The following is a 20,337-nucleotide window of genomic DNA, read 5'->3' on the forward strand; positions in this document are numbered from 1 at the left end:
CTATTATACTTGGCATTAATTCATATTCCATAAAATTCCCATTCTAATTTTTACTACCCATTTATTTGTATTATGGTTTGAAACATCATCAATATTCCATGTAATTTTAGCTGTGTCCAGAGTACAATATAAATCAGTCGGTACTTAATACACCTGACAGAAAGTCCACGCTTGTTTAAGGGCTGGGGTATGAACGTTTGGACAGTATTTATTGTGGGACATTAGAGCACATCAGACATATCGAATTGCATTCTGAATACGCCGAATGTCATTCTGATATCAAATAATTTTGATTTTTTGAAATTCGCAATTTAATACACATTTTATGGCAAATCATTAAAAATTGATATTTTTGATATTTAACAGTACTTGAAGTAAACTTTATATATCTGATGATTTATACTTAAAGTGTATGTAGGTGGGATAAAAAGCCGACGATCAATTGAAAATTTTGACCTTTCCTATTGAAGATATGGATTTTTTTCCCAAAACACCAAAAAAAATTAGGTCTTTTGGGAAAAAAATCCATATCTTCAATATGAAAGGTCAAAATTTTCAATTGACCGTAAACTTTTCCTCCGTGCTACATACACTTTAAGAATATGTCATTAGATTTATATAATTTACTTCGAGGACTGTTATATATCAAAAATTTGAAAAATATCAAATTTTATAATTTGTCATAAAATTTGTATTATATTGTGATTTTCAAAAAATGAAAATTATTTGATATCAGAAAGACATACTTCAGTATTCAGAATGCAATTCGATAGGTCTGAGGTGCTCTCATGTCCCACAAAAATACTGTCGAAACGCATAATAAATGCTCATTTTAGATCCCTTAACTGATCACAATTCTTCACATAATTAAAAAATATTGAAAGTTCTCATTCTTTTTCCACAAGTGAGGTATCATACTGTAGCCAACAAAATAATCTGCATGTTCATATAAATTTCTTGTTTGTAATAAATTCTGTTAAAGTTATAACCACTCAAAACAAGGTAAACTTTATTTTTTGAAGTGTTTTTATTCAATAATGCTCACATATTTATGAAAAACCGTACCACAAAATTGTACCATACAGCAATTGATTCATCCATGACTAAACATGAAAGTATATATATTTTATGCTGTATGTTATTTTATGTTGCATATACATTTCCCCCCTATTGAGTCATGATAAAGACCAAATAGGGTCTACTGATATGCTTTATTTGGTCATTCAAATTCTATACAAATAATCAAATCACTGAATATCATTGTCCCTTGAAATCATCATCATATTCGGCAATTCCATTTAAAATCCACACTCCCCTTTGGAAGATTTAACTGCCATCTCAATTCCAGGTGCACTTTATGATCAACCCAGCTGCAATTTTTTTTCTAATTTTATCTGTTAATATATTAAATTCAGCTGAAAATGGTTTAATTTATGAAATCCGGGGTTTGAATTTTGAACAGTCTCGCCTAAAATAAAATTTTCTTTAGAATTCCAGATCTTCCACACCTTTAATTGATAAAAAATGTTGGATTTGGAATATTTTGTTTGGAATTCCCAAATCTTCTACAAGGGGGGGGGGGGTGGTTTTCAAAAGGAATAGCCGAGTATCACAATTTTCTTACATTTGTTTCTTGACATAGTCCTTTAGTGTGGGATCATCCGGCGGTGAGAGGGGTACCATAGCAGTAGGCTGGAACACAGCAGAGCTGTCAAAGTACACCTGCTGATTATACTGTGGCACGGTAAAGTACGGCTGCGCTGCTTCAATCTCCGGCTCATTATAGTACTGTGGTACAAAAGTTTGGTATGGAGGTGCTTGTTCATCCGGTTTTTCCTTGGTAGCTGTAGGGATACAGAAAATAAGTGTGCAGTGTTATCATTTGTATTCACTGCTTGCATGGCTACAGTATCACACACACCTGTCGCTAAATACTGTAATCTTCAACAAGAGTTTTAAATCTAGTAGGTGAAATCATATTTATTTCTCTTGGAATTCTCATGGAATCTATGGGTTTCCATTATCTAAATCAAGATGGCAACATGGCCTCCCATGTCTATGAAGAGGCTACACCTCTTACATTGTATTGCACACCCTTTGCCATGAAAGTAGATGTCTGGACAATTCAAGTGGGCAGGTGGGTTCCGGGTGGATTAGGATTTTCCGCATACCTGGTCAGTCAAAGGGGAAAGAACTGTTTCTACTCATATTTTGCAGAGCAGTTTATACCCATCTTCAAAATTCAGCAAATCTAATTAGCCTTGCCAACAAATCTCAACATGTATGCTTCAAGGCTAAACAATGTTTATATCATGCAACTACCCATCCTAACATCAAGTCTAACCAATCATCTTTAAAATGTTCAAGCTTTATTTAGTAGACTTACTTTTACCAGTTTCCGCATTATTTGTGCCTTCAAATGTGGCATCCAGACTGTTGGAACCATGCCAATAGTCTGACCGATGGTAACCTCCACGACCCCTGCCTCCACCACCTCTGCCTCTTCCCCTTCCTCGTCCTCTTCCCCTATATCCTCCTCCTGTGTTACGCCAGTTGCGATTGGAGCCATCAAGATTAGGACTTTGACTTCTCTCTTGTAGTGGCAGTGGTTTGCGTTGAGTTGGCGTCGATGCTAATGATAGGAAAATCAAGTAATGCATTATTACAGGCATTTGCATTCTACAAATCACAGAACACCACTGTTTATGGTGACTATCAGAGTCAGATCACTTCCTCCAAGCAGCAGCCTTCAACACAAATCTTGTCTGTACTTATTGTGAATATTGGTTATCCAAACGAACCAGGACTGATTTGGACAGGCACTCTTCTGATATGTAAAAAAATTACATATCGTACCTGACCACTGAGACACTTGAGAAATGATGTAACATGACTAGTAGTTTTGCAATAGTAGGGTTAAAATTAGCTTACACGCATGATCTAATGAGGCAGCTTGAAAGTATCATACACAATATGTGATGGGTTACTGACAGATTCCCACACAGATGTGCTAGATTGTTCATATTTTAATTATATATTAGGGTGATTCAGAAATACAAAAGTTTTTATTTTTTGATGGGCCAACATCTAATTTTGTTCATTTTGGTGTAAAATGCATCATGCAAAATTTCATAAAATTTAGATCAACTTTGGAGGGTGCGCCGGGCTTTGAAGTTTTGTACATAAAGTCAATAGGGTTTTGGTGCAAAATTTTTCTCCAACGGGTTTTTCACACAAAGACTCATCTTATGTGGGTGAATTTCTCAGGTGTGTTAGATACACATGTTTCCTATGTAAACCCATCGGAAATTTAAATCACCAAGTTCAAGATTGTCTATAATAATGAAAAAAGTACATTCAACGAAGAGGGAGTGAATCCTCTCAGTAGCATTGCTGATAGTTCAACTTCTTGTAACAGGCAAATGAATAAACTCCTGAATATTAACAAAGGCATATGCACTATCTATTACAGGTTGTAACTGATTGTTACATAATTATCTAGCAGTATGAAAGAAGACGACCTCCCACCATCAGACATCAAGTTGATATTGCAGGCTCCCATAATGCTTCCTGCATAATGCTAGGATTTCTAGCCATTATGAGTTATGAATAGAGCCATTTGATCATTAAACTCAATAGATACAATGCACCATGGGAAGAGGAGAGATGGACATTTTGTATTCTCTACAGTATTTCCAAGTGGATGACAGGTCATTGAAGCTGAAAATACAATAGAGAATATTTATACCATTCATTCATTCTATTATAGGCTATCCTAATTATAATATTTTCCTTTGGTCAGAGGACTGGCCAAATGTTTTAGCTGTTCTGTCTTCTGCTTTCCCACCATTGAAACAATTGAGTTAATTTTTGAATTTTCTCCGCTTGTCAATATTTTCATTTAATTTTTCTTACATATTTGTTTCATGAATACCTAAGACTACATACTAACAGTTTTATAGCATAGTTGGATAAGTTAATTATTACTTTCTGGTGGTTGAGTGAAAATCACCAAAAATCCTCATAGACTTCACACACAATACTTCAAAGCCCGGGCGCACCCTCTAAAAATTATGTGAATTTCGTGAAATTGTGCATGATGTATTTTTACACCAAAATGAACAATATTAGGGGTTGGCCCGTTGAAAAATCAAAACTTTTGTATTTTTGAATCACCCTATTATATATCCTATATCATGGATTCATCCTAGTGGCATACTGTGTCTCTAAATGGGATATTCTAGTTGAAATCCATGCACCCCATGGAAGACATGACCTTGATTTTCAATACAGGGGGTGTAGAATCGCCCATTCAGGTAACCCCATTAGAAAGTTACACTTCCTGTGTAGGAAATTTCAAGGTCACATCTTCCATAGGGGTGTATGGATTTAAATAGCCTAAAGATCAATACCTAGTTTGAAGTCTCACTTGACCATTAACAGCGAAACTAATGTACACTTGTATGCAAAATTTTAACTTTAATGTCAAACTGATTGTTTGATCATGTACCATAACTTATAATTTTGAGACACCCTGTAGAAAAAAAGAATTTGTGCACCCATTTATTAATAAAGACATGTTGCGGCAGATAATATGATCAGCACTTCCGTTCAAGAATCTTGCACTATTATTCTATTCATGTTGAACAGACATGAGTCTAACTCTAGAAGGTGTTGTTGGAGTCTAGCTATGTTACCTGGGATGCTCCGAGGAATCAGTATTGCATTGTCTACATGCATGTGTCTGTTGTGAGCCACGTGGTGTAGTGTCTGTTGTGAGCCACGTGGTAATGATTTATTTTTGGCCAACAATATTGACTAATGTACTAGTACTTCACTACTTGTATTTTAATGATAAAAATCTGAATATTATGTGTCCTTGAAGGTTTAAACAACCAGAAGTGTTACAACATGCGCTGATTTACAAGAAATAATAATTACAATAAAATAAAAAGATGGATTTTGATGATATTGAATTTGTTGGTATTGTACACAAAAATGGGTCTTTAAATTGTCCATGAGGTGACAAATTTTGTTTTCTATTTACAGGATCTAATATTTTTGAATGACATTATTTACCCTGTTTTTCAAAATTACTAATCCACTTCATGATAAAGTATCAAATCAAACCACATATGACTCTCATCTCATGTTGAGATTAATGCCATGTTGGATTTCTCAATGGCAGATTCGAATTGTGCCTATTAACCACACACACATATAAGGGCGATTTGTCAAATCTGCCACTGTGAAATCCAACATGGCATTATTCTCAACTTGAGACGAGTCACACCACTGTTACAAATATTACATGATTAGTGTGTTTTAATTGATGTGTGCACTGTGCAGTCAGTCATCCATTCCTAAATCAGCTGTCATATTAAAGCTCTATATGAGTTCACAAATTATATCACCTGTTCACATTCAGAATGTCTCCTGTTGTTTCACACTTCTAAGTTGACTATAGGGTCTTTTGCCTGGCAGATAATAATTCATTAATTGAGGATGTAATATTAACCTGTTGCAGGTAACTGGTTATGTAACATCAAACATTGAGGATATTACCAGCGATTACCTATCTGTAACAAATGATAGACAAAGTCCTCTTCTATGCAGTAAATCATAATGAGTTGGAATGATTGTGCCTTGTACATGTAGTATGCCAAAATGCCAAAAATAATTGCAATACTTTGTGTAATATTTCATGCAAGAAAGCCTAAGCTAATCTTTACTCTAATCCTGATCCTAATTCTAACCTTAACTCTAATCTTAACCTTAACTTTTGTGTATAATTACATGAAGGAGTAACCACCTCTTGGGCCTGCTCTTGGGCCACTCAACTCGAAATCTATGAGTTTCCCTGATTTTGCCTGTTTTTCTCAAATGAGTTTTCCCTGTTTGGAAAATGGCTTTTCATTTTCACTTTTCAAATCGCTTTAACCCCATAAAGCCTGAAATTTTGAGTTTTGAGTACTTTCTGTATCTCAGTATATAAGTTATCTTTCCCAAACCAATCCTGACACCAATATTTTGATAGCATTGGTCTAATAGATGTAATTAACCATATCCAGGATTTACACACATACAAGGCCACTGTCTGGTTTACTCTAGTAGTAACCTGTATGTGTTGTGTAGCACACTTGTGAACTTCAGGAAATTGCCCACAAAAATATCTCATGCAGCCTCATCTGTCAGAACAGAGTTCTTTAAATCCAATACAACTGTATACTCATAGAATGACCTTTGGAATATGTTGGGTACAAAAACTCATACTGCACAACTTGAGGTTAACTGTGGAGCTAGTATTGTTAAATGGTGTTAACTGAGCTTTGCCTTTGGAAACAAGATCATTTGGGGCTCAGAGTGAAAACCAAATTGGTTTCCTGGGCTGTATATACAGTGGCCTCCAAATATTTCATTATTTTTTCACTTTTACTTCCAATTAAAACACATTATTCTTCAAATAGGAAAATATAATTATCATCACCTATTCAAGGTTCAGATATTGCGAAGTCTTTTCATACATGCAGTGCAGGAATATTTTATTCAAATCTGACACCTATAGATTTCAAGCTTCCGCACTTCTCCAGCATGCCCCTACAGCTCAGATGGTTTGAGTATTGTGCAAGTATTATGAAGGTTGCCGGTTTGAATCCGGCCAGATTACCCTTTTTTCCACGTTTATGTGCGCTGCCTGCTCTGGGTAAAGATTAAACTTATTCGTTCTATCAAACCAGAGAACTAAGCATAATAATTTCAGTTCTTGAAACCCTTCATTAGTGACTATTGCTAAGCAAGCATCCCCATGCAGGGTCACACAATTCGAGAATAAACGATAGGAATTTTTATTTTGCCTATCCTCTACCATGTGATCGACGACAGGCAGGTCCAATATTTTGAGCCACTACGATAAAAATATTGGACCTGCCTGTCTTCTATCATAGGTAGAGGATAGGCAAAATAAAAATTCCTATCGTTTATTCTCATTCTTAGTCAGTTAAATATTATTTTAATAACTGTAAACAATTTTTTAAAGCAAAAACTAAGTTACCGTCATAAAAACTCCCCTCATTATAAAATGAACGAAACTTGTTTACAACTTCAAATATTCTAGCGCGTCGCGTATTCCGCACTAGTCTCGCATTACAGCGCAATAATACATACGCACACCTCTACAAGCGTGTAAGGCATTATCAAGGCGCATGACGGGGGCGTCTACGGCCTGATAAGCGGCACCGAAATCTTGTGATTGTCCAATCAAAAATGTGTCTCTGAACTAGACCACTCCCACTGACTAAGAATGCTCTGTGGTTCGTAAAACAAACGAGGAGCAGATATCTCATGACGTGAACCAATATAAGCAAAACAGGACCCTGCTCTGTACGCACTACATGGGCAAAAAAAAGCAAAAAGTTACTCCCAATAAAGTGTAAATTTCAAAGTTTCACACCTGAAATTATCATGATTATAGAAAAATGCTGAAAATGCTAAAAAAGAAGGTGAACACTGGTGGAAACAGCATGAAATCATGGAAAAATAGCTCAAATTGTGCTGAAAATAAAATAAAAATTGAGCATTGACATCAACTGAAAAGCTGAATATGTTCATGTCTTATCTAAATACAATGCCTAGTGTTTACCTTTATTCTGCTGTGGACTAGCTCTGGTATCCACATGTTGCTCTCTCCTCTCTTTCTCTTTCAGTTCTTTCTCCCTTTCTCGTCTTTCACGATCAATACGAGCATCTTCCCTCCAGTTGCCTGAGCCTCTGTCGGCTCTACCTCCTCGTCGACCATCTTTCCCCTTGCGTGGCTCAGGATCCAGTGCTAATGGTATCCACTTCTGCTTTTTCTCTGTAATTAATAATTAATGCATAATCAAAATTATGTTATATTGTCTTTAGCGAACGTTTTAGTAGCAGCTGTTAGCAAGTTAAATACATTTATAAATAATGACATACGGAGCTGAAAAAAGATTTAAAACAAAGACTTCACAATAATTATAAATACTAATTTACATTATTTCAATGCAAATATGTATTTGAAGTTGCTATGTGCCAAAATGTCTTAACTTTGCATCATCATCATAGGTCGGTTGCAAAGCAGTCGGTCACAAGCTTTCTCCAATGAGATCCGTCCTGAGCTGCATTTCTGATATTTGCATCATTCAGTGAAGTAACTGGGAAACAGATCAATATCCTAAACATTTATAACCGTTGGCCAGACAGACGAATGCTTACTTGTGGCATCAAACATTTATAGAGCTCACACAGGGAATTTATAAGCTATGGGGGTATCATCCTCCCCCATAACAAATTACATTTTGCTCTTTTTAATACTGAAATTATCATCGCCTAATTCAGGAAATGTGAACAAAAATTATCAATTCTTAAATTACATTTGTTCAGGAGGATATGTCTTGATGTACAAAATTGAATTGGACAAAATAATTTTTTATTACGAATTATCCATTTATATGTACACCCCTACACATACACACAAATAAGTATGGTTGGCAAAATATCATAAGACTATGAAAATACTAGGAAAGCTGTACCTACTCAAGCATAGGTAGAAATTGTATTATTAGAAAATATGTGAAGCCATCAAAATTTATTATAGTAAAAATAAAAAGTTATGCAAGTATCAGGATTCTATAGAGGAATACATTATGAAAAACAGTATGTCTGGATTGGTTCTCATGAAAACATGTTTGGTTCAAAACAAAACTACTTTTTTGTACTTTCACAATCTATAAAGAGTATTTTCTTTCTTATAATTCTAGAAAGATTTTGTTGTAAAAACTTCTTACATTATTTTCTTCCACATATCGGCAAGCTTGAATTGTTGGTGTTATAAAGCAAAATGTATTGTGTATCACACAATTGCATAATTTTTATCATTCTTTTAGTTAACATTCCTGTCAATTTACAATCCTACAATATGTTCCAAACAGTTTCAAAATTGTACATATGGTTCCCTGTGCACCACATTTAAATTTGGTATTATCAATGGCTCTATTATCATTTAACAGATGTATTGATGGCTATGATACCCCTGAATATATTATATGCATTTAGCAACTCGTCTGGCTTTATTACATCCGAAATATGCATATATCTTACTATATATTAACAGTTTTTATAGTCATCAAAAATATGTTTTATCGTCAAATGTACCGACTTTAATACCAGACTGAGTGTATATGATACCAGCTGGCTACTTTATGTAATATGTGTGGGCTCAATGTGTGGGTTGAAGTAGCTACTTTTACAATCAATATGTAATATCTTGTCTGTTAAAATTGGTGACAACTGACAAATCCACACCTTTTGATGAACCAATTTTTAACTGAAATTCCTATGCTTTAAAAGGATATCCCCAGAACAAGTGTCGCCTGCTTTTCCCTATTTTTGTGCTATACTAATGTTGTGTCATAATATTTTTCTAACGTTTGACCTAATTAAATCCATATGAAGACCCCGCAATTGTTAACAATGACCAATTGCAGTTGCATCAAAATCCATTGCATTCTCTGGAAGATAACATTTTGAGCAATTTTAGAAAATTACTTCATGACTTTTGAATGGTGACATTTGCCCAACATAATAGCCTACTAAAATAGCTCATTACTCATGGACACTACTTATTCCAAAGTTACTTGGACAGAGGCTTGAAACTTTGGTTATAAACCTTAAAACCAAAACATATGGTACAGCTGTATGCATATGTACATTTCCATCCATCCATCCATCCAGAATTTGTACTACCATGTTCATATTATTAGAACACACCGCCCATTTTTTATCCATTGAAAAGCAAAAATTAAGTTTACATTAGTTTTTGTGTCATTGAGTTGTCACTGTAATTTTTATAACTCAGATTCCCTATTCTGTTGTTTTTATTAAATCACATCATTGAACATCCTGATTTTCCAGACCTAATTAGCATCACACTTCAATTATAAACCTCAACTTGGCTGTGTGTGCTCTTCAGTATGACCTATGGCCTGATCCAAATTATAAACTAATGAACTTTGTTTGAGTCCATTAAAATTGAAACATATTCCTAGGCACCCACACCTTTCAGGCCAAAGTTCACGCAATGATAATCATTTTACTATCTGGTAGTACATGTAGCTACTGTGCAGTTTATGGACAGTTTGCCCAAACTGAAATTCACAAGCAGAAAATAGGTTTAGTTGCATTAGTCACATGAATATTAAAATCTCAACTTCTACAGCATCCTTTAAGGGCTGGGGGGTATGAGCGATTAGGACAGTATTTATTTTGGGACATCAGAGCACATCAGACATATCGAATTGCATTCTGAATACGAAGAATGTCATTCTGATATCAAATAATTTTGATTTTTGAAATTCGCAATTTAATACACATTTTATGGCAAATCATTAAAATTGATATTTTTGATATTTAACAGTACTTGAAGTAAACTTTATAAATCTGATGATTTATACTTAAAGTGTATGTAGGTGGGATGAAAAGCCGACGATCAATTGAAAATTTTGACCTTTCATTATTGAAGATATGGATTTTTTCCCAAAACACCAAAAAAAAATAGGTCTTTTTGGAAAAAAAATCCATATCTTCAATATGAAAGGTCAAAATTTTCAATTGACCGTCGACTTTTCCTCCCTGCTACATACACTTTAAGAATATATCATTAGATTTATATAATTTACTTCGAGGACTGTTATATATCAAAAATTTGAAAAATATCAAATATTTATAATATGTAAAAAAATTAGTATTATATTGTGATTTTCAAAACATGAAAATTACTTGATATCAGAAAGACATGCTTCAGTATTCAGAATGCAATTCGATAGGTCTGAGGTGCTCTCATGTCCTACAAAAAATACTGTCGAAACATAATAAACGCTCATTTTAGATCCCTTAATAAGCTTTTGGCAACCCTGCTGTTATGCAATACCTGTGGTATGCTTGAACATGTTTGCCATGCTAGAATGATTTAGCTTTTTTGTTGTTTCTAAATTTTGCATAGCTTTACAGCACATCCCATTTGTAATATTGTCCAAGTATGCTTCCCTTTTAACTTTAACACTGAACACTGCTTTGTTGGCATCATGAGCTTGAGTTGGGACTTCATTGATGTATGCACTAATAACAAAAAAACAAATAATTTTTGCCTTATATAAAGCCAAACAAACTTTAGCAAACACTAAGAAATTCACTGATCCTTTATTTTCAGCTTGGAATATTACAGTCTTCACCACATGAAAAAATTTGATTGAAATTAATCAATTGATACAATTTTTAAAATTGCTAACCCTAAGAAGGAGTATGCCCCTTAGGCAAGCCTCCTTGCAGGGTTTCATTTGATCTACCATGTTAATTTGATGTGAGATGGATGAATAGATGAGCTGATCAATGAGGCCATACTTATGTCAGTAGTGATAGACGCTGCATGTAACTGTGCTTGTAAATGTTCACTCTCTTTACACCATGACCCAAATAAGGAGTATTTCTTTGTAAAGTGGCACTTGCACCAAATCTTGTTTTCCCTACACCACAATCGCTACATATTAATCACCCGGTGAACCAGGGCTCAATATAGACAGGGGCCAAGGGTGATATGCCTCCGAAAATCTAAAAATATCTGTTGAAAATGTAATAACTGGCGATGATTTATAATCTAGAGAGGAGCCAGATAACTATTTTGAGCCTTGTTCATCAAAATTAATGGGACAATGTGGGCATTTAGCGCAGAAATAATTTTCAAAAGTTAAATTATTACTTAGGGCAATTATCTTTGAAAAGTAGCCCCCCGAAAGAAAGACAAAAAAAAAAGACATACTTTTTGGAGGCCTGGGGTGAACATTGGTATGTACTTTCACAATCCACATGCAACACAGACATGCATGCTAAGTATTTTTATGAAGTTACCTGTTGCATTCTGTCTGTGTTCCACGTTCATTGCTGCACAACATCTTATCAGCGACAGCGTGGCAATATGTATCTTGCATAATGCTAGGCATAGGACTAAGCATGCTATTATTATACCTAGCTAGTCGATCAATAGTACAATCCCAGGGTTTGCATTATATGGTGGACAGGATTGCCACACAGTTTCAGGCCCAATCCTAAATTAGTTGCCAAAATATAACCTACTTATTTCTTAAACATTGGTTTCTATGCGACAGGACACTACTGAAAATCACCTGTCTTCTAACACTAGGATCCACAACATGCTCATCTATGGGGGCACATTTCTTTAACCCCAATACATTTGTACATTCATTGAGCGACCTTTGAAAATGTGGGTACAAAACTCATACTTTGCAACTGGAGGTCAAGTTTTACTCTATGATTGTTTAATTGAGGTTATTGAACTATGGCATTGGGATGAGGCTATTGTAGTCCATAGTCTAATGTTGAAAGTCACCAAATGTGTGTTTTAACTATTGTTTTCTTGGGACAGAAAAGTATCAAAAAGTTATTGAAAATCTTCAGAAGTTCCCCAATTGGGCTACCAACTTGTGAGTTTGGCAACCCTGATGGTGCAGGTTTTATCAATGGTATTATAGGCTTTAATCTATTAGGGCCAAGGTTTACTTCCTACAATGATACAGACTGGATGATATAATGCGCATAAACCAACAGCTTATTACTCCTCCTAACGTCAGGCAATTACATACAATTTTGTTTGTCTGTCTGGGTTTGAGGCTTCATATTTGCCGCTTGAGTTGAATTATTTCTTGCATCAACAAGCAGGTTCTATGGAGGGGTGTCATCTAATCTCTAATCCGAAATAATACACAATTTTTAAGGATATAAGAAATGAAATAATTTTGTATTAGCTTTGAATCATTAGTGTGGGACACTTGCTGCAAGGTTAATTTTGTATCATAGACAAATAATTTTTCTTTACAAGATTACATACATGTATTACAAGATCCTACAATGATCCGTCAAAATAATATACATTTGCATTTTGCATGTCATAATCTTATTAAATTGGTTAACAGGAATTATAGCTTGGCATATTTGACCTGCTGCAATTACAATTGCACAGTCATCTTATCGATGAGTCCAATATTCTGCAGATAACAAAACTAATCTTGTGACCCATCTGGACTATTCCCAAACCAAATTTGTTCACATGAAAGAAAACCAACATCTCTGACAGTTCTATACCAGCCATTTTGTTAACGTCATGTGGTGTGATCAACCAAAATGAGTTGGATGTTGGGAATTAGGGTTGGGATTTTCGGGTAATTTTGTGCCCGGGTACCCATTTATTTTTCGGGCGGGTACCTGGGTACCCGAAATTGCAACAAAATTTTTTTTTTTTTTTAATTTTTTTTTAAAAAGATTTGGTACCGGGCATGGAATTTCCTGCCCGGTACTAGGCCACCCGGCGGGACTCAATTCGGGACTCATTCCCAACCTTATTGGGAATACTGATTTTGAGGTATAGCAAATAATATTATTCAACTTCTTTTCTATTTTATTGTTCTGAGCAATACTACTTCTGGAACCATATATGTCTAATTATGATGGGGTTTTAACTTCAAAAATACAGCTCTGAAAATGGCTCATGTAATGAAATTAAAAACTGAAGTTTGATTTTGCTTGTAAATCTGACTCATTTAGCTTGATCGCATCACAGATGTGCAAAATGGTTTAATAGCTTGCACATGATGCGTACAAATTCATTTAATTGGATGACTTTATGCATATATCTGTGTAGATACGCTGCGCTGACATGTAGTCATTTCCGATCATGTGATGACAATATAAAAGTGTATCCATGATTGGATCGGATCAATCGCTTTTAATAAAATTTTTAATTTCAATACCAAAATGCAGCAACTTGCATGACTTCAGTGACAAACACTTGTCATCTGAGTTTCAGACAGTGAATTCAATACTGTACATCCGCAATGTGAAAACACTGCCAACATGCACCGTATTCATGCTGTTCCAGTTTTAAGTAAATCCCTTCCAATGGCACGTATAAATTCATTCTAGCATATATACGCAAAGCATCAAGTCATAAATGGAAGGGGTATAATAAAAAGGGTAAACCAAAGAATTTGACTATCCGTTGTCATGTCATAGAGGATATATGCAAATTTACGCAGGTCCAATATTTTTTATAATAACATGCTGATGGGGTCAGCTGCAGTATCCTTTATTATAAAATGGTTAAAGTCAAAACAAGAATTCTTATCTTCTGGTCGATCCTTCATGTAATTATTTCGTGTAATCTAATCCTAACTCTAACCCTAATCCTAATCATAACCCTAATCCTAACCCTAATCCTAACCCTAAACTAACCCTAACCTTAACCCTAACCCTAATTTCGTGTAAAATTACATGAAGGAATAACCTATCTTCTATTCTCTCACAATATATTCAGGTTCCCTATTCTGCTGTTTTGATATTCAGAAGAAAAATCCATTTACACCCGACATCTGCAGATCTCGAGAGTAGGGCTGTGGTCGGCACCGTTTTTTATTGTCGACATGTCGATATAATTCGTATACCGACGTCGACATAAAAAAAAATTCTAAAAAAAAAAAAAAAAAAAAATTTTAATTTTCAAAAAATATTTTTGGCCAGAAAATCAAGTTATAGGCCCAAACTGACTTGTTATTCAAGGTTGGACAGAGAAATACTGCTACTCAAAAAAAAAAAAATGCCAATTTTTTTTACAAAGTTGGAAAAACTTGAACATTTTAATTACTTTTGTTTCTATTGAACAGCTAGCAATGCATACTAATTCAATGTGTCCCTGACTGTTCAATAGAAGCAAAGGTAATCAAAATGTACAAGTTCATCCAACTTTGTAAAAAAAAATTGGCATTTTTTAAATTTTAGTAGCAGTATTTCTCTGGTTTCCAACCTTGAATAACAAGTCAGTTTGGGCCTATAACTTGCTTTTCTGGCCAAAAATATTTTTTTTTAGAATTTGTTTTTGATGTCGACATGTCGGCATACGTGCCGACGTCGACATTATGTCGACATAAGGCATGTCGACCACAGCCCTACTCGGGAGTGGGATTTTTGGAGGCACACTACTCTTTCAGAAAATGTTTTCAGGTATTAGGTCAGGAAAGAGAGAAAAATTATTGCAAGGTACAGGTTACTTGATTTATACTCATTATTGGAATAAAAAGATAAAACCACATGCACAAATCAAACTACATTGCATGAATGAACACACCCACAATCCCACATCCTGACATACATGAAGGCACCACTAAATGAGAATAAAAATTTGAGCGTGTTGTTTGCTATTCAAATGAGGATACACATTCATAAAGTCACTTACATACAATACTAGCTAATGGAGGCATGCCCTATATGGAACCCCAAATGAGGTCGTGCTACAGAACCCATTCGAAGAGAATAGGTTCCTGATATTGCTGTGCGTCCACTGTTGTGAATAAAGTATACAGGCTGAGTCAAAAAGAAGTAAACTCATGTTTGAGGGGCTATAAGTTGAGATCTGCTCAAAATTAAAATACCACTGGAAAGAGCAAATTCTACACGTTTAAATTAAAACAAGAATTGTTGCAATTGCTCACAGCAAACTCAAGTTATACTCATTTGAATACAACCAACCATTTTTGTAGCTGCACGCGGTTTCACTTCCCAAGTAGGGGCCTACCTATTATATTGATTGGTAAGGCGCGATATTCAAATGCAAATAAAGTTCTGTGGTAGGTGTGGTTTCGATCAATAATTCCTATATACATGTTAAAGGGCTCTTTTCAATATGAATTTTACCTCATTGCACTACATTATATTAAAACGAGCCAAATAACAATCCCCATGGCACCACAATTTACCAGACGGGAGCCGCGCGACGTTTCTGTTAATTTGAAGTATCATGAAACTACGAGTCCCACTGAAGATCAGGGTCTTTTTCGTCTCCAATTTCCTACAGCTAACCAGGTTTCATGTAAGGGAGCAGTATATAAGAATGTGAACAAGCTCAATATGCATGGGACACTAAGGAACAGACAGCCGGAAGCTTCAGGCAGACCACGAACTGCTAGATCACAAGTGAACATTGCTAGAGTTAGACATGCGTTACAGCGAGACTAAAGATCAGCTCAATCCCAACATTCCCAATCAAGTTTCTGCCAGATCGTTCGTAAAGACTTGAATTGGTATCCCTACAAACTATATTACCGTCATGCACTTTGTTGAATAATAATTAAAAGCAAAAGTTGTCTTTTCAACAATAAATCCTGTTAGCCCTTTGCTGATTCGTCGAAATTGAAATGGATGAAAATCAATCAGCCGTGTGCAACTACAAAAATGGGTGGTTGTATTCAAATGAGTATAACTTTAGTTTGCTATGAGCAATTGTAACCATTCCTTTCTTTATTTAGACGTGTAGACTTTGCTCTTTCCAGTGGTATTTTTATTTTTAGCAGAGTCCTTTCAGATCTCGAGTTACAGCCCCTCAAACAAGAGTTTACTTCTTTTTGACTCAGCCTGTAGGGCCTATAAGGCAAAAAAAAATTTGTTTGCTTGCCGTCCACCGAATGACCCAAAATTGGCCAAAATCAGGGTCAGCCCTTTACAAAATATTTCTTTTTTTAGATTTAAGTTTATATAAAATTATAATTTTAATGGTTTTTTTATTACTTTTTCTGTGTGCAAATTTTATTTCAATTTGGTCAACAACATTTTGCTACGGAGAAAATCATTACTGTAAACTTATAAAACACTTCATAACTATCCATTCCTTCATCCATGTTTCCAATCAACTTTGGGTCTCATGCCAGTAAGTATTTAGTCACCCCAACTGAATCCATTTCTATGGTGTGTCATGCATGCACATTGACGGTCTGAAGTATTGATTTAGCTTTCCACATGACCATTGCTCATTGCCTAGGCCTATACAATAGCGCTTCATTAAAAAAACCATTTCAGACCTACCTACCAACCCACCCCATAAATCCAACTGGAGGGCAAGCAGTTTTTTGTGCCTAATTAATGTGCTCATTTAGGGTGCTTCCAAGCATGCACAGTTGCACACACAGGTGGTTGAACTAATACCTACCTTTCTTTTTATTGGCTTTTGCATCCCCATTCTTGTCTTCTCTTATTCTCCTCTCCTCCTTAGCTTTAGTTTTCTCAACTGGCGGTGGCGATGCCTCAACCGGTGGTGTTGGTGGTGGGGACACAACAGGAGCAGCAACAGGAGCAGCGGGGGCAGGAGGTTCCTCTGGGGGTGGTCGTGCAGACGGCGGTGATGAAGAATTGCTTCCGTCTTTCTTCCATCTGGGCGAGTTTGGTTCCTGAATGTTTCAAACCATAGGTTTAAGGGATGATTATACTGCAGATATTTAATAAATTATATTCATTGAACTTCACCATCCTTAAAAAAACCAAATGTTGTACTGCCCTCAGCATCCGAAATCCTGAAAAATCAGGGTCGCAATTTTTTTATATGAAGATTTTTACAGGTATGTTCAAAAAGATCAATCGTTTTCACTGAAAATTAATATTTTATTGAAAGACTGGTCTTACTATAACCGTATATCCTTGAATAGTCGGCCCCTTCAAAAATAACAATCATGATGGGCCAAAAATGCTGAGATTTCCATGCTAATTTGTGTAGTAAGCTTACCAAGGTGGACAAATGGTTGCTAATGTCGCCGGTAGTTGGCGAAGACTGTACATGATGGTCCTACATGTTACATGTACTGTAACGATTCACCTAATGGCACATATGGGCTCCCTTTTTATAACAGGATTTTGAGGCACAAACTGAAAGTAAAAGAACCCTCCCATTAAAAATCCCACCAGTTTATGGCCACAAACCCTGAATTCTTGTTGGGATTTTCAGGAGGGAGCTCTACATTTTTATGTGAAATTTACCCCGAGTCGTGCGCCATAAGGCGAATCTTTCGAGTAGTTTTCAGTAATTTCTTACCTCTTTCTTGACTTGTTCCAGAGTTGGCCAACTTGTCAGATCATTAAAATCACTTGCCTAGGTTTGAGAGAACAATATGAAAATGAACATAAGCTACAATGTATGTTACAGTTACAATGTTAAAATATTAGCCTAATTAGCCCACCAGTATCGTACCCAGTACTACAAAATACAACTCTACAAAGTGACTGCAACACATTATGCATTATTGGCCCAGTAATGTTCATGTCCGTGGCTTTTCTCTTCATCTTCTTTCCTTCCTTTCACCAAAAAGCAGATGGGCAAATGGTTAAATTAAGCCTAACATTACCCAATACTACTCTAGCATCCCATGTGATGCAATTGCGTAATCATGCAAAATCACATATGTGACCCCTCGGCACAACTGAGCCCTGAAGTCGCCAATCATCATTTTTTGAGATATTCAACCAAAATATTCTGCTTGAAATTAGCTTTAAAATGATGTATATCATGTCTATAGTACTTGACATTTAAGTAGTGAAAATCAATAAAACAGTCAATGAATCCTTTGTTTCCTATTGTTTATTGTTAAGTTCGATGGAACATGGCACTGGCGACATCCGGGCTCAGTTGTGCCGAGGGGTCACATATACACAAAATCATTGGCCGTCATGGCCGAGCAACATTCAGAGTTCAGACTCGTAGCTTGCTATCCCAATCGGCAACTCCACTACCGATGGGGGGGGGGGGCTAACAATGGGGGGGGGAAGAACAATTTCACATTCGTTCTTTCTTCCATCCTTTCTCTCCTTCACCAAAAAGCAAATGGGTGGTTTGGGTTAACTGCATATTTAACAATTTAATTTAACAAGTTCTGATCATGAAATTGGAAACCTGGCAAGTTCATTATTTGTTTTTACATTTTTAAATGGAACAAGTACAGATTTCAGCTGGTAAAATTTAAGGTACTGGGTTAAGTTTTGACAGATGAAATTTTACCTCTGAAAAAACAACTAATACTCACCACATTGTTCTTGTTTGTAGCTGCTTTTATTACTGTTGTCTTAGGAAGTTTTTCTTCATCTGAAACTAGATTTTAAAAAAATATTGGAATATTTAGAAATCAATACAACAAATCTTTACATATTCAAGAAAGTTCACATGTTAAAAACAGAAAAATTCATTACACATTTTCCAACATCACTCAACCCCTCGTAAAGTTAAAATTTGCATTTCATGTAGTAAATACACTACAAGATTCTTATTGGGGCCGTCTGCACACACCATCGCCTGGTACTGTGCAGTACCGGAGGAGTACCTGTGTAGTACCAACACCGCTGCTGGTGGATCCTGTGCACAGTACCAGTCAGGTACCTTGCAGCCAGCCACAATAGGAATCTTTTAAGTTGTAGTGTAGAATAATAAATATCGCTTTTCTAATTACTGAAGCTTCAACACAGCTACACACACACAGTACAACCATATGTACACATAAAATTCTAGTTGTAAATGTTCTGTCAAGTTACTGCATCAAAGTGGTACATGTTTGTGGGTGTAAAAAGGTATATGTAATATGATGTGACAAATATTATAATATTTATTATTTAATTGGCAATGCAGTCAACATAATCAAAATGTTATGTCTGGCTGAATGGAAATATTGCTGTAGAAGATTCATATGATTGACTATTTCAAACCATATGGTAATACAATTTACTACTCATATCATACATGATACATGTATATTGGCCAATCTGAAGCTTAAGGGCTGGGGTATTAACGTTTGGACAGTATTTATTTTGGGACATTAGAGCTCATCAGACATATCGAATTGCATTCTTAATACGAAGAATGTCATTCTGATATCAAATAATTTTGAATTTTTGAAATTGCAATTTAATACACATTTTATGGCAAATCATTAAAATTGATATTTTTGATATTTAACAGTACTTGAAGTGAACTTTATAAATCTGATGATTTATACTTAAAGTGTATGTAGGTGGGTTGAAAAGCCGACGATCAATTGAAAATTTTGACCTTTTCAGTATTGAAGATATGGATTTTTTTCCCAAAACACCAAAAAAAATTAGGTCTTTTTGGGAAAAAAATCCATATCTTCAATATGAAAGGTCAAAATTTTCAATTGACCGTCGGCTTTTCCTCCTGCTACATACACTTTAAGAATATATCATTAGATTTATATAATTTACTTCGAGGACTGTTATATATCAAAAATTAGAAAAATATCAAATTTTTATAATTTGTCATAAAATTTATATTATATTGTGATTTTCAAAAAATGAAAATTATTTGATATCAGAAAGACATGCTTCGTATTCAGAATACAATTCGATAGGTCTGAGGTGCTCTCATGTGCCACAAAAAATACTGTCGAAACGCAATAAACGCTCATTTTAGATCCCTTAACGTAG

The 20,337-nt window shown here is 35.3% G+C and overlaps 1 protein-coding gene across 3 annotated transcripts in view; it reads right to left on the reverse strand.

Annotated features, from left to right (window-relative positions):
- LOC140160916 (la-related protein 1B-like) overlaps positions 1 to 20,337 on the reverse strand; it is a 62,871-nt gene that overhangs the window by 23,235 nt on the left and 19,299 nt on the right. For all 3 annotated transcript variants that reach the window (XM_072184261.1, XM_072184260.1, XM_072184259.1), the window contains exons 2-7: positions 18,927 to 18,991; positions 17,942 to 17,998; positions 17,066 to 17,303; positions 7,640 to 7,852; positions 2,387 to 2,632; positions 1,625 to 1,844 (exon numbers count right to left, since the gene is read on the reverse strand). In XM_072184261.1, coding sequence (XP_072040362.1) covers positions 1,625 to 1,844; positions 2,387 to 2,632; positions 7,640 to 7,852; positions 17,066 to 17,303; positions 17,942 to 17,998; positions 18,927 to 18,991 — 1,039 coding nt within the window. The remainder of the gene's footprint in view (positions 1 to 1,624; positions 1,845 to 2,386; positions 2,633 to 7,639; positions 7,853 to 17,065; positions 17,304 to 17,941; positions 17,999 to 18,926; positions 18,992 to 20,337) is intronic.

This window comes from Amphiura filiformis, chromosome 9, assembly GCF_039555335.1.
Source record: "Amphiura filiformis chromosome 9, Afil_fr2py, whole genome shotgun sequence".
NCBI lineage: Eukaryota > Metazoa > Echinodermata > Ophiuroidea > Amphilepidida > Amphiuridae > Amphiura > Amphiura filiformis.